Raw genomic sequence first — 14,743 nt, forward strand, 5'->3', positions numbered from 1 at the left:
AAGGAAGTCTTCGGGGGGTTTGAGCCCCCATCGTAGGTATTTGCTCTCTTCTCTGAAACGACACACACAATTTCAATGAAACTTGACCACAACCTTCAGCACCTGTGATGTACCAACGTTTGTTCACTGCATGAAAAAAATCGGGGTCTACAGGGAGGAGAAGGGTTTCCCTCCCCAAAATAGGTAATTTTTGTTTGTTTAAAGACATGATTGTGTAAGTATGACTAAATGCTGCCGTCTCTTAGCAACCACTGAAATTTATTTAAAATACCACGATACTTTTTAAAATACCAATAATCAATGTAGTATACTGCTTTATTCTACCAGGTGAGCGGCCAGAAGTATTGCCCCTATTTTTCCTGTTTTAACAGAAGAGTAAAGTGAAAGGCAGAGAATACACGAATATCCGTTACTCTGCAGCTGACCTTGGGTGTCTGGAGGGGTCTTTTCCGCCACCGACGCCCAGCCGTCTCTCCGCACTGTGAGTCAACTTTAAGCATTGCATGATTTTCTTTTCTGTGGTTACTCTCCCGTGGCTCCATTTACCTCATCCTTTCTTCTCTTTGGTGGCAAACACTTGCGTTTGTTTATTAATGATTTTCCAAGTCAAAAAGTAAGACGTTTCTACAGTAGGACGCCACTCGATCATGCCGTGGGACAACGATCGGGACGTGATGCAGATCTAATAGAAACCAATGGGGATAACAGGTTTCTGTTTCATACAATCCCTTACTTGTCCCTTCAACAATTGTGCAATCGAGCTTTATGTTTGTAGTGCTGTGCGATAATCGCGATGGTACGATAATCGTGCTTTAGATTTACTATCGCGATAACGATGATGGAGATTAATAATCGCGATAACTGCTGCTCATGCTGTAGAATGTAAATCACACCTTGAACCCGTGGATATTGACGGTGTATTGACTGCATTTAGCTTCTCTCAAAAGATATGCCCATATTAAATGTAGCTCTATAAAATATAGAAGGTGATATAATATCGAATGTATATTCTCCAAGATGTAATTTAAATGGTATAATCATTTTAAATATGTTTTTTGTATACAAGATCGAGGCTCGTTTAAGAGCTAGCACATCAAACACATATTAGCACATAAAAAACATAAACGGACACATAAAACAATAAAGGGAGGGGGAGACAAGATGGAGAGAGAGAGAGGGAAGCACACAAGCACAACAGTAGAGAACAGGGACATCGGGAGATCTGTGGGAGGGAAGGGGCTGGAGGGTTGGGAGGGGAGGGGGTACACAGTACACAACTGACACTACAAGGAATTTCAGGAATGAAGTCGGAGATTGAAAGATGTGGATTTGGGGTGTATTAACGGGGGTATAAAAGATCAAGGTTTTGGATGGGGGAAGATAAGAGATGGTGGTGAACAGCTGTTTTAAACACCTGGAGGGAGGAGTGGGATTGAAGAGCGTGAGGGAGTTTGTTCCAGAGGCGGGAGAAAATAGGAATGAAGGAGTGAAGGTGAGCAGAGAGTCTTGATTTTGGCAGTTTAACCAGAAGAGGGTTGCTGGCAGTTCTTATGCGTCCTGCAGGAATATTTGGGGGACACAGCACAGACAGAGCTGGTGGCCCTAGGCCAGAGAGGAGTCGGTAGAAGACAGAAAGACCACCAACCTGTCTGCGGTGAGAGAGAGAAAGGCCCTCAGAATCATCTTCATCATTCAGCATAGCTTAATAATTTAATTCTGATTAAACAATAAACATTGAAACAAAAACAATTACTCAAGGCACCGGTGCTTCCGGTGTCGAAATGGGCAATCCGTTTGAGTTTGTTTTGTCTGTGTGTGAAGTTAAGCACTGAAGGCAAAATCATCTCAAATATCGAGGTGAGCATACTCGGGGTGCGGACCTGCACTTTAGTCCGGTGAGCTTATGCAATCGAGTAGTGAGTGAGCGTCAGTGAGCTTATGCAATCGAGCAGTGTCCATAGGTAAGTTAGTTAGTTAGTTAGTGAGTGAGTGAGTCAGTCAGTAAAACACTTCAGTGAGTCAGTAAAACACTTCAGTCATTATCGCTTGAACCAAACACACGATTTCAATGAAACTTGGCCACAAGCTTCATATCTGATGCCTAATGAAGGTTTATTTACCGCATCAGAATCTGCGCTCTTTAAGGGTGTCTACGGGGAGGAGGAGGGAGGGTTTGACGCCACCCCTCCCCCAATCCCCAAAATAGATATTTGCTCTCTTCTCTGAAACTGCACCCACTATTTCAATGAAACTTCATCACAACCTTCATCACCAATGATGTACCAAAGTTTGTTCACGCCATTAAAAATGTCTGGGTCTGTGGGGGTGAGTGACTGTTGCTCCTGATCCAGGTGAGCTTCAGGACCCGCTGTCCTATTTTTGGCATGATATAGGATTGCTTGGCATTTATTATTCGCGAAGTTCCACATGAAATACGATATTTTAAATGTCTGAAGATAGTCATGTATGACTTTCTCCACAAATGTCCCAATTGGCAAGCAGCTTCATCAGTGTGTTCCGTTAGCAAGCAGCTTGCTCGGTGTGTTCCGTCAGCAAAGAGCTTGCTTGGTGTGTTTCGTTAGCAAGCAGCTTGCTTGGTGTGTTCCGTTAGCAAGCAGCTTGCTTGGTGTGTTCCGTTAGCAAGCAGCTTGCTTGGTGTGTTCCGTTAGCAAGCAGCTTGCTCGGTGTGTTCCGTTAGCAAAGAGCTTGCTTGGTGTGTTCCGTTAGCAAAGAGCTTGCTTGGGGTGTTCCGTTAGCAAAGAGCTTACTTGCAAGCAGCTTGCTCAGTGTTCCGTTGGCGAGCAGCTTGCTCAGAGTGTTCCGTTGGCGAGCAGCTTGCTCAGAGTGTTCCGTTAGCAAGCAGCTTGCTCGGTGTGTTCCGTTAGCAAGCAGCTTGCTCGGTGTGTTCCGTTAGCAAGCGGCTTGCTCCGTGTGTTCCGTTAGCAAGCGGCTTGCTCGGTGTGTTCCGTTAGCAAGCGGCTTGCTCGGTGTGTTCCGTTAGCAAGCGGCTTGCTCGGTGTGTTCCGTTAGCAAGCGGCTTGCTCGGTGTGTTCCGTTAGCAAGCGGCTTGCTCGGTGTGTTCCATTAGCAAGCGGCTTGCTCGGTGTGTTCCGTTAGCAAGCGGCTTGCTCGGTGTGTTCCGTTAGCAAGCGGCTTGCTCGGTGTGTTCCGTTAGCAAGCGGCTTGCTCGGTGTGTTCCGTTAGCAAGCGGCTTGCTCTGTGTGTTCCATTAGCAAGCGGCTTGCTCAGTGTGTTCCGTTAGCAAGCGGCTTGCTCGGTGTGTTCCGTTAGCAAGCGGCTTGTTCGGTGTGTTCCGTTAGCAAGCGGCTTGCTCGGTGTGTTCCGTTAGCAAGCGGCTTTCTCGGCGTGTTCCGTTAGCAAGCAGCTTGCTATCGCTTGCCAAGCCAGATGTTCCATAACCACTTTGCAAACTGCTCGTCCAGTCACTCGGCAAACGGAGCAAGCAATTTCGTCCAGGTAAAATTAGGTTTGACTTTAAACAAATTGCAACAGAATTATGAAATGGAGTGCGACCAAACACGCATACCTCTATGGGTATTCACGTCGTTTCTCTGTGTATTATTATTGTATGCTACATGGCTCTCAAGGCGCTTAATTACATTATTTATTTTATCACAATAATCGTGATAATGAGGTCCAATATCATGATATAGGTTTTTCCATCGTCGCCCAGGCTTATTATGCAGTTATATTTTATAATGTTGCAAGATAATTATATAACGACTCATTTTATTGATCGTGGATTTGTTGCAAACTTTGAAATTGTTTTGGAGGATTTTAAAATAATTAACTTTTTTAAAATTTGAAGGATGGTGGAGAACAGGTGATTTGGAGCAATTCTCTATATCTGTGATATTGTACAGTGAACGCGAGAAGATTATGAATATGTTTATATATCTATATATATATATAATTTTTTTTTGTGTGTGTGTGTGTGTGTGTGTGTCTGGGTGTGTGTGTGTGATTCATAGAAGTCATGATTCACCAAAGGTGGCAGTTTATGAAAATGTGTCCCACTTATCTACAGCTAAGATCATTGGAAAGCTCTGAGCCAGCCCCACCTTCATGAGGTGAGTACCATCACAATGGAGACTCGAGTTGTTAGAGATGTCGTATGACATAAACTAACTCGATTTTAGGGTATTCGCCATTAACAGGGATTGGCTTAGCCTGGTGTTGGCTTAGCGGTTAGGGTGCCGGCTTGGGATCCGAAGATCCTGGGTTCGAATCCCGGTCGATCGCTGAATGAACACCAGGGGGGTTGACTCAGCCTGTCATCCTTCCGAGGTCGGCAAATTGAGTACCAGCTTGCTGGGATGAATGATCACGGTGTGTACCCCGATTTAGAATAGGTACACCGTATCCATGTGCATCGTAAGAGCGTGACCAAGGGTTGGCGTCAGGAATGGCATCCGGCCATAAAAAAAAAACATTGCCTCAAACAGGGAACCATGATTGTCATGGGGCCCGCAAGGCTAACCCCCGCTCGAGCGGGGAAAATGGCCTTTAAACGATCATTCATTCATATATATTCATTAACAGGGAGTTACCTCATACAGGGATTTGAAATTTCTGCTTTGCCATTGATACCTGTAACCAAGCATATAACTTAAGACAATGGTGAACTTTCTTCCTGTTATCAGAGTCCCATAATAGGGCAGATTGAGAGATTGATCAATCGTTTTACAAAATGTCCTTGGTAATAATCTCACAAGGTGAACAGACGTTAGCATCTTCAAAGAAGAGTCCAACTGCATTGCATGCCAACATTGCTGCAGATTTGAAGCAATCATGTTATTCGTGTGTGTTTTGTGTGTTGTGTGTTATATTATATCTGCCTTCCTGCGGGAAACTACAATGCAGTTGTTGGTCTTTCATTTGATAATAGCAGTGCATGTATTGAGCAGGATCAGAATGAGAATGACAACAGCAGCAAATTTAATCTCAAACCAACAACTGTTCGGTTGACTGGTCTGATGACCCCTGCATATCAGGTACGATGTGATTTATTAGGACAACAATCAGGAGTTAATGACCTGACTATCAGAATGACACAGTCCCTGCTTATTATTTATTCACTGTTCATAAGATATATCCAAATGCCCTCGACAGTGCGAGTGAGAACATAGATTGACCATCACCTAAAAGGCTATCTTACTAAAGCTAACTCGACCTCTGGCCGAACGAAAAGTTTTTATTCTTTGTGTGCCCTCCACGTTTTCACGCTGAGAAATAGTACTCGAAGCAATGATGTTTTCCTCGCCATCAAAATCAGCTCATTTTGAAGCGCTCACATTCCTTCCCAGCTTTTCCCGTTGAATTGAAACAAATTTCCACGATTTTTTTTTTAGACAAAAATGTACCAGACACCGCATTGTTTACGTCCCTTTCTCCAACACTCTGAGTTGGCCGGAACTGCGTGACGAAAATAAAATAATGCCGTAAATTCATCCGCCTGCCTCTGATTGGTCGATGTTACCATAGCACTGAGTGATCAGGCCTGTGGAAATATCAAATACTGATTGCGTTCTTGGGCTAAATAATAACATTTGCGGTGGAATATTGGGTTAGAGGGGAGTTTAGCACCATGGGGTTGTGGGAACTGTCTAAATGTGTTGTGGGAAAATATGGAGTATTGAGTGTAACATTCCCCATTCCCCAATGTAATGCATTTGTTTTCATGGGGTATGCAACAGAATTGAGCAATAGGAGGACTCTGCCCAATGCCCATTGCCGACATAGATTCATGGCAGCCATTTGAGGTCACTGACATCTACAGGTGCTTGCTGGAAATGCCCTGTGTCCATACCTGAAGTCCAGATTGAAGCATACAGAGGGTTGGGTGCATGGTACGATTTGGCTGCAGGTTGCTTTTCAGCGAATATATGGATCAGTTAAAAGAAGGCCAACATTTTGAGTCAAACTTTAATCATTAAATAAGGGCCTCCATCACGAAGCAATACAATAGTGATTATTAGTTATTAACCTGCGTTCGCGAAGCGAAAATCAGGGTTAGGCATTCGGGTGCGTACATGCGTATGTGTGGCGTGCATGTCTGCATTTTTTAAATTCATTTTCTCGACTCCCATCGACAGACCAACTGGAAAACCCTCCCATCTACTTTCTCAACAATCGTCTCCAAGAAGTTCTGTCGCTCAAGCTTTTGGGTCTCACCATCTGCCATGATCTTTCTTGGGAAAACCACATTTCCAAGCTGGCCTCCACAGCCAGTCGCCGACTGGGCATCCTCCGTCGTGCAAAGTCCTTCCTTGGCACACCTGAGCTCCTCACCACATACAAGGCTTTCAGCCGCAGCTCAATGGAATACTGTTCTCCCCTCTGGGCCGGTGCTCCTGCCTCACACCTAGCTCGGCTTCACGCTGTTGAAACCAAAGCGTTCAGAATCATTGGAATCTCCTGCGATGAAGCTAACTCCGAGGGCCTTTCACTCACTCACCGCAGGCAGGTTGGTGGTCTTTCTGTCTTCTACCGACTCCTCTCCGGCCTTGCTCCCCCAGCTCTCTCTGTGCTCTGTCCCCCAAATATTCCTACAAGGTCGCACAAGACCTGCCAGCAAACCTCTTATGGCTAAACTGCCAAAATCTAGGCTTTCTGCTCACCTTCACTCTTTCATTCCCCTTTTCTCCCGCCTCTGGAACAAACTCCCCCACTCCCTTCAATCCCACTCCTCCCTCCAGGTCTTTAAACAGCTGTTCACCACCATCTCTTATCTTCCCCCATCCAAAACCTTGATCTTTTCTACCCCCGCTAATTCACCCCAGATACACTTTTTCGAAATTCCAACTTCTTTCCTGGAAGGCCGTGCAGTGTCCATATGTCTTATACCTCTCCCACCTCCCCCCAAGCCCTCCCCCTCCCACAGATCTCTCGATGTCCCTGCTCTCAAATGTTGTGTTTGTGTCCTTCCCCCTCTCTCCTCATCTTGTCTACCGCTCCCCTTGTTTTGTGTTTTATGTGTCGGTTTGTGTCGTTTTGACTTTTTGTGTGATAATGTTAGCTCTTTCACGAACCTTGATCTTGTATACAAAAAAAGAACCTTGCACCTTTGTAGCTCAGAAACTGCTCCATAGGAAAAATTGAAACGTGGTTCATTGTAAAGAACTTCGCATGGATAATTTTTGTTAACGATGACTTCATTGATGCCTTAATTATGACGTCATAATTTGGCAGTGACAACACTTAGTCTGGTCAGTTTGAAATTTATTGAGCGTGATCTACGCAACAATTATCTACTATATAAGAGAGCTGTTGGTCTGTCTGTTTGTCTGTGTCGTCATTTTTCTCAGAGATGGCTGAACGGATCTTCGTCAAACTTTCGGAGGTTCATTAGTGAGTGCCTGGGAGTGTTTTCGACAAAATAATAATAATTCTGAAATAAAAAAGTTCGTTTTTTGGGATTAAAAAAAATCGCTCAATAGTGGCTAAGCCTTTTTTTTAAATTAATGACAGTTATATACAAGTACGCATTCGCAAAATAAATTCAAAACAATCACCAGACATTTGAACACAAATAAATCAAACAATTCCGGAAGTGTACGGAGTTGGTAGTAAGGCTTCTTCTTCTTCCTGATCGGCATCACGCTTAACTTAAACGTGATGAATGGCACATTCACCAGCATATATTCAACGAAAAGGTGATGAATCCCCTTCCACTATTTTTTCTCTGTCAAAGGGTTAACAGCCAAATTGGCAGCTTCTCCTTGCTTTCCATGGTGGTTAGCATACCTCTCTCAATGTTATATTGATGCCATCCATTGTTCTACCTGTCAATCTACCCGATTGACACTAACCCTCACAGAGCAAGACTGGTTCTTCTTTCTGCCAATATCATTGTTACCTTTTTCTACCCATCTCTTCCATGTTTGATTGTAATGCACATTAATGTTGCCAATCCAGCTATGGTGTCACTCTGATTCCATTGGAAATCAGGAAATGGTGTCCCACTGCCTTACCGAATGTATTGTTACAGCCTCTTCTGCACAGCTCTCATTCATGCTGTCAAGTGCTGAACGTAACTGAAACCGTTGTGACCTGTCTCTTTATTTTAGAACTTAATATGGCAGATAAATAAAGTGTGCATGACCCTCTAGCAGGTGAAAATTGTATGAAAAGGGGGGTGGGGAGGGGGGGGGGTGGGAAATGGTTGCAAAAAAGCATGAGCTCTTAAGCATACATCCCCACACTGTGCATATCACATGTCACACACAAAAAGGGCTCCAACCACAATGGCCCCCAGGGCTTCAATGTAGCACAACACCACCATCTCATATCATCCCCCATCCATGGCAATACACCACCTGAAATCTTGCACCTAGTGGCAGTACATCACCATCCCATATCAGTCCCCCCCCCCCCCCCCCCCCCCCATCTCTACCTTGTGATCTTTTCTACGCTGCTAAACTCCACCCTAACCCAACCCTCTTGCTCGTTACAATTTCCTCCCCTCCTGTCTCTCTCTCTCTCTCTCTCTCTCTCTCTCTCTCTCTCTCTCTCTCTCTCTCTCTCTCTCTCTCTCCCCTTTTTTATTTCATGTTAAGTCCCTTGTTTATTGCCACAATGACAGTGCATTGCCTTTTTGCCCTCTGTCGCCTCATTCTTCCCTGATCCTGGATTTTGTATCTTTAAAAAAAATCGATTTGAAATGCATGCTTTGAGGAATTCATGCCACTCCCCTCATCTCATCTCGTCTGTATTCATGAGATGTCCCATGTGAACTATGCCAAACACGATTTATTTAAAAGTGCATTTCTATATGACTATCTACACATGTGAAAAAGGAAAGTGACATGATGTAGGGTAATTCCTGATAGCACGACAATGCATGATAGATCAATGTGGGATTGAAAAGTTACAAGCAGAGAGAGTTATTGAATGCTTAAAAAAACAACACTGAATATCATGTGCGTTTCTTGCCTGGTCTGTTGGTCTACAAGATGTGTCCAGGCTGATTGCATGGACATGCTAGCCAACCCCACATCCCCATGGTGCAGACTGCAAACTGGCTCGTGAAAAACCTGGTTAGCCGTGCTTTGGCCTTCTGGAAGAACTTCCTCCAGACCACACTGAGTAACACCAGAGGTGCCTTGATGTGCCCTCCTTCATACATCTACGATTAATGCGCCAGCTCCACCAGCATAGTATACCTGTGTAGGCATTGGAAGCCAGGCAGGTGAATTTGTATCCTGACAGAAACAGATATTGAAATAAACGGCACTATTTCCATGGATTTTTGGCACAGACAAGTCCTCGACCTACGATTCCATTGCCCAACCCACATCACAACCCGGAGAACTCGTCGATGATGAGTCACTGAGTGAGTATCTTTGTTCTCCTTATTAGGTTGCTCTATGCCTGAGCTCAGAGGAAGAGCTGCCATTGCTCAATCTACCATGGTATCACTCTCCAACATTTGGAAAGTCCCCATCAACCATTGCACAAAACTCTGGTTATACAGAGCACTCATAACCACAATGTTCACCTATGGCTCTAAAATTGAGGCTAGAACTGGCACCATGAATGCCCGCATTAATGCTTTTGATGCGAAAGCTGTTTGAAGATTCCTTTGCACAAGATGGCAAGAACGAGCTGAACACACCAACCTAGCTGCTCTGACCGAATGAGTGCAATTAAGATGGTATGGACATCTCTACAATCATCCTGGACGCAATGCATCCATCTCCCTCCTGACTTTACCACCATCAAACTGAAGGAGACCCAGGAGGAGACTACATATGTGTTGGAAGGACACTATAAACTGATGAATCAAAACTTGTAGGCCTTGCTCTAGAAGATGCAAGAAGAACTGCACTCAATCAAGAAGACTGCAAGAGAGTGATGGCCGCAGCCAGGTCACATTGTGATGTGCTGGAGGAGTGAGTGCTGTGGAAATGTGTTTTGTGGAAAATGCTAGAGCTAAGTATTTCTCATCCTCATAATTGGTGGTCAATGTCTGTCCCTGCTGTATTAGCTACTGCACACCATTCCTGGTTTTCAAAGATCAAGCGGCTTCATTTTTAATCCAAAGGGAGCCCGCAAACTGCCACAACTACACAGCAATGTCTTGGCTTGTTTTCATGTCACCCGCTCTACATTGAGAAACGATGAATGCTCGTCACTAGAAGCATACAAATTTATCTTGAGCGGTGCTGTATTTTTTTATTTTTTTTTTGTAAACTGAATCGAGGCTCGTGTAAGAGCTAACATTTATTTCACAAACAAATCAACCAGACAAACAAAATATACAAAAAGAGGGAGCGGAAGACAAGATGGGGAGAGAAGGGGAAGCACACAACCACAACATTTGAGAGCAGGGAGAAGTGTGAGAGGGAGAGGGCTTGGGGGGAGGAGGCGTGGGAAGGGGAGGGGGGGGGGGAGAGGTATAAAACACAAGGGGACCGAAATTAGCGGGGGTAGAAAAGATCAAGGTTTTGGATGGGGGAGGATAAGAGATGGTGGTGAACAGCTGTTTTAAAGACCTGGAGGGTAGAGTGGGATTGAAGAGAGTGAGGGAGTTTGTTCCAGAGGTGGGAGAAAAGAGGAATGAAGGAGTGAAGGTGAGCAGAAAGTCTTGATTTTGGCAGTTTAACCATAAGAGGGTTGCAGGCAGATCTTGTGCGACCTGTAGGAATATTTGGGGGACAGCCCAGAGAGAGCTGGGGGGGCAAGGCCAGAGAGGAGTCGGTAGAAGATGGAAAGACCACCAACCTGCCTGCGGTGAGTGAGTGAAAGGCCCTTGGAGTTAGCTTAATCGCGGGAGATTCCAATGATTCTGAACGCTTTGGTTTCAACAGCGTGAAGACGAGCTAGGTGTGAGGCAGGAGCACCAGACCAGAGGGGAGAGCAGTATTCCATAGAGCTGTGGATGAAAGCCTTGTATGTGGTGAGGAGCTCAGGTGTGCCAAGGAAGGACTTCGCACGACGGAGGATGCCCAGTCGGCGACTGGCTTTGGAGGCCAGATTTGAAATGTGGTTTTCCCAGGAAAGATCATGGCAAATAGTGAGACCCAAAAGCTTGAGTGACAGAACTTCTTGGAGAGGATTATTCAGAAAGTGGATGGGAGGGTTGTCCAGTCGGTCTTTTCGGAGAGACATCGTAAGAGTGTGAGATTTATCAGGATTGAAAGACATGTTCCATTTGTTTGCTCAGCCTGTGATTTTGTCCAGGTCTGCAGAGAGTGAGGAGGCTGCAGACTGCCGATCTGAGGGATGAGGAATGGAGCGACAGAGAGTAGAGTCGTCAGCAAAGAGATAGAGAGGATTTTCAAGAGAGTCAGAGAGATCATTGATGAAGACCAGAAAAAGCACAGGGCCCAGAACACTACCTTGGGGAACTCCAGCCTGAACAGGAAGAGGAGATGAGAGAAACCCATTCAGGGCCACACGTTGACTACGACCAGAGAGGAAGTCCGCCAGCCATGCGTGGAGATTTCCATGGATACCAAAGGAGAAGAGTTTGGTGAGCAGAGCAGGGTGCCAGACCGTATCGAAGGCACGTGAAATGTCAAGGGAGACAGCTCTAATTTCCTGTTTGGCGTTGAGGACCTCCATCCATTGTTGAGAAAGCAGAAGCAGCATGTCCAGAGTAGAGTGACCAGGTCTGAAACCAAATTGATGATCAGAGATCAAGCCATTGGAGAAGAGGAAAGATTTCATATCTGAAGCAATGATGGATTCCATGACTTTGCTGATAATTGGGAGAAGGCTGATTGGTCTGTAGTTGCTAGGATCTGTTTTTGCACCTTTTTTGTGCAAAGCGGTGATGTTGGCTGATTTCCAAGCAGATGGCAGATGACCTTGAGCAAAAGAGAGGGTGAAGAGAACAGAAAGAGGGAGTGAAAGAGCGGAAGTACATGATTTTAGGACCCGTGGGCTGATGCCGTCAGGACCAGTTGCAGAATCAGAGTCGAGGGTTGACAGAAACTTTTCCACCTTGTCAGGAGGAAAGGACACAGAGTCCAGGAGCAGCTGGGTACGACTGGGTACGGTGGGTACAGAGAGGGATGGGTTTGGGACACAAGATTTAGAGGCAAACACAGAGTTGAGGCATTCAGCTTTTTCATGTGCGGAGTCAGCCGTTAAGCCATTTGAGGTGAGGGAGGGGATGGAGGGGGAACAAACACCAGAAACAGATTTGACCAGACGCCACCAGGATTTGGAAGAGGGAGACAGGTAAGAGAGTTTGGTCTTGAGAACCATGAGATATTGTTTCCTGGCTCTCCTGAGGGTGGACACACACTTGTTTCGGGCTTTGTGAAAGGAAAGGAGATTTCCTTCTGTTGGATTTGCTTTCCAGGAGACGAAAGCAAGTTGTTTCAGGGCAACAGCCTCACCACAAGATTCCGTGTACCATGGTCGGGAGGAAGGGTATGACAACTGAAGACGAGATGGGATAAATCTGTGCATGAGAGAGAGCAATTTACTTTGAAAGAATTTCCAGGATGAGTTGATGTCAGAGGCGGTAGAGATGGGAGACCAGTCCAGATGATTGATGGCTGCTTGAAGACCGTGCCAGTTGGCCTGAGTGAAATGCCAGACTCGTAGACGCTGAGGAGGCTCTCTGAGAATGGTCAGAGAGATGTCCACTTTGACAAGCACATGATCAGATGAGCCGATTGGAGCAGAAGAAGAGCAGCAGACATTTTCAGGGAAGTTAGTCATAACCAAGTCCAGAAGAGAAGATGCTCCGTTGACTGAGATCCGGGTCGGGAAATTGACAGATTGTGTCAGTCCCAGTGAGTCGCAGAAGTCCTTTGCTGAAGAGCCATGGCTGGTGAGAGAGGTACCCACACCCAGCCAACTGTCATGGTGACAATTGAAATCACCACATATGAGGAAGAGAGAGTTGGGATGGGTAGATAGAAGTTGGTCCATATTATCAGACAGCGAGATGTAGATGGAGTCATCACTGTTTGGTGGACGGTACAACACATATGAACAAAAGGTGGGAGCGAAGGGGAAGCCGTAGCCAAAGGTATTCCTGGGGGCGAGGTGGAGAGAGGGCAGTGGAGGGCGAGTGAGGAAGAGAGTATTTTATAAAGATAGCAACCCCACCTCCAGGACGAGGCTCAGGTCTATCATATCGGAGGAGGGAGTAACCTGGGAGAGATACCAAGGCATCAGAGACATCATGAAGGAGGAAAGTTTCTGTTAAGCAGATCACATCTGGTTTGTCAGAAGCAACCTGTATGGAGAGATCAGTCAAGTTTGAGCGAAGGCCCCGGATGTTTGAGGTCCATACCGTTAATGAAGAGGAATGGGGAGCATCGGGTACAGAACAGGGGGGGGGGGGGGGTAGTGTAAGATGTGGAAGAGGAGGAAGAGGTAGGGAGAGCTGTTGAAGGTGTGTCAGAGATTTCAGAATAGCTTGGAGAAAGGGAAGAATGGGGCGGACAAAAGGTTTGATGGAGATTGGGTGAGGCACAGTGAGGTGTTATTTGAGGAGGGGGAAGAGCGAGGCAGAAGGTTGGGGGAGATGAAGGTGAAAGTTGGAAGGGGGAAGAAGCAGGGAGGATGCTTTGAGGAGGAGGGGTGAGGGGAGTCTCGGAGGGGAGGAGCGAGGGAGAGTCTCGGAGGGGAGGGGTGTGGGGGGAGTTTAGGAGGGAGGGGAGGGAAGGGGCAAGGGGGGAGATTTGAAAGGGATGGGTGATGGGGAGGATTTGGAGGGGAGGGGTGATGGGGAAGTTTTGGAGGGGAGGGGGGATGGGGAAGTTTTGGAGGGAAGGGGGGATGGGGAAGATTTGGAGGGGAGGGGTGAGATTGGATTTTGAAAAGTGTACGATTCATGGGAAACGAACATTTTTTGCAAAATGAGTTTGAGACCTTCGAGTCAAAAATACGTTTGAGGAAGCTGAAGGAGGGGTGGAGTTCTGGAGAGTTTAGGGAATGGAGAAAAGAGGAACTGTAAGAGATGGTATTATTTTATTTTTTTGGAATGAATCGATTTGGTGAGCAAGACGAAAGCATCCTTTTGTAGGAGAAGAAGAAAAAGGTGTTATAATATATGAGAGAAAATAGTTGTTATGGGGAGAGATTATACATTTCTAACCACGTGATCGCGTGATCGCGAACAACGTGAACGAAGAACGAACGAACAAGTAAGAACAACAAATAAACGAATAAGACCTGAGAAGGAAATATTTTTTGGGGGTTTTTTTTTTTTGAGTAGAGATATTAAACAAGGAGGTATGGGGTGAACGACTGGGACGAAACAGAGAACGAAAGTAATTGCAGCGCATTCGACGAACCGCTGAGAGAAAAACAAAACCACAAGGTCGGAGACGGTACGGTAGCCTAAGCCTACGAGTACTAGGCCTCAGAATACTCGATACGCATTAACCGACGATTGTGTATACATGTACGAAAAATTAGCACCGAAATTTTTCCTAAAGATACGCTATAGGTACACACACCGAAACATAGATACAGTCTCGACAAAAACAATTGTGAAAGATTACTTTGCCTCGAAAGCGTGAGCGCATGGAACAGCTTCGAAAAGACGTGACCTCGCCGTGATCTCGCGAGATCTCTATTGGCAATTGCATAAATGGAGTACAGCACATGTATGAGGAGTGTTGGAGGGGATGGTTTGTGTGCGTGCGTGGGTATGTGTATGTATCCATTGGTTGGGCTGCAGTCGGGAAATTTTATTGGAGAATAACAACACTCTGACCAATAATGCCCATGAAAAAAACAGTTGGAAAAA

The 14,743-nt window shown here is 45.7% G+C and overlaps 2 protein-coding genes across 4 annotated transcripts in view; one reads left to right on the forward strand and one right to left on the reverse strand.

Annotated features, from left to right (window-relative positions):
* Positions 1–14,743, forward strand: part of PTPN11 (protein tyrosine phosphatase non-receptor type 11) — a 234,342-nt gene that overhangs the window by 215,750 nt on the left and 3,849 nt on the right. For 2 of the 3 annotated variants that reach the window (XM_078780846.1, XM_078780848.1), the window contains exon 14: positions 372–481. In XM_078780846.1, the coding sequence (XP_078636972.1) occupies positions 372–481 (110 nt within the window). Of the gene's footprint in view, positions 1–371; positions 482–3,992; positions 4,092–14,743 lie in introns of all 3 variants that reach the window. The other variant, XM_078780847.1, reaches the window with a different exon arrangement.
* Positions 1–14,743, reverse strand: part of LOC144892693 (protein FAM200C-like) — a 1,175,895-nt gene that overhangs the window by 106,889 nt on the left and 1,054,263 nt on the right. The window lies entirely within an intron of this gene.

The sequence above is a fragment of the Myxine glutinosa genome, chromosome 6 (genome assembly GCF_964187855.1).
Source record: "Myxine glutinosa chromosome 6, kmMyxGlut1.1, whole genome shotgun sequence".
Lineage (NCBI taxonomy): Eukaryota > Metazoa > Chordata > Myxini > Myxiniformes > Myxinidae > Myxine > Myxine glutinosa.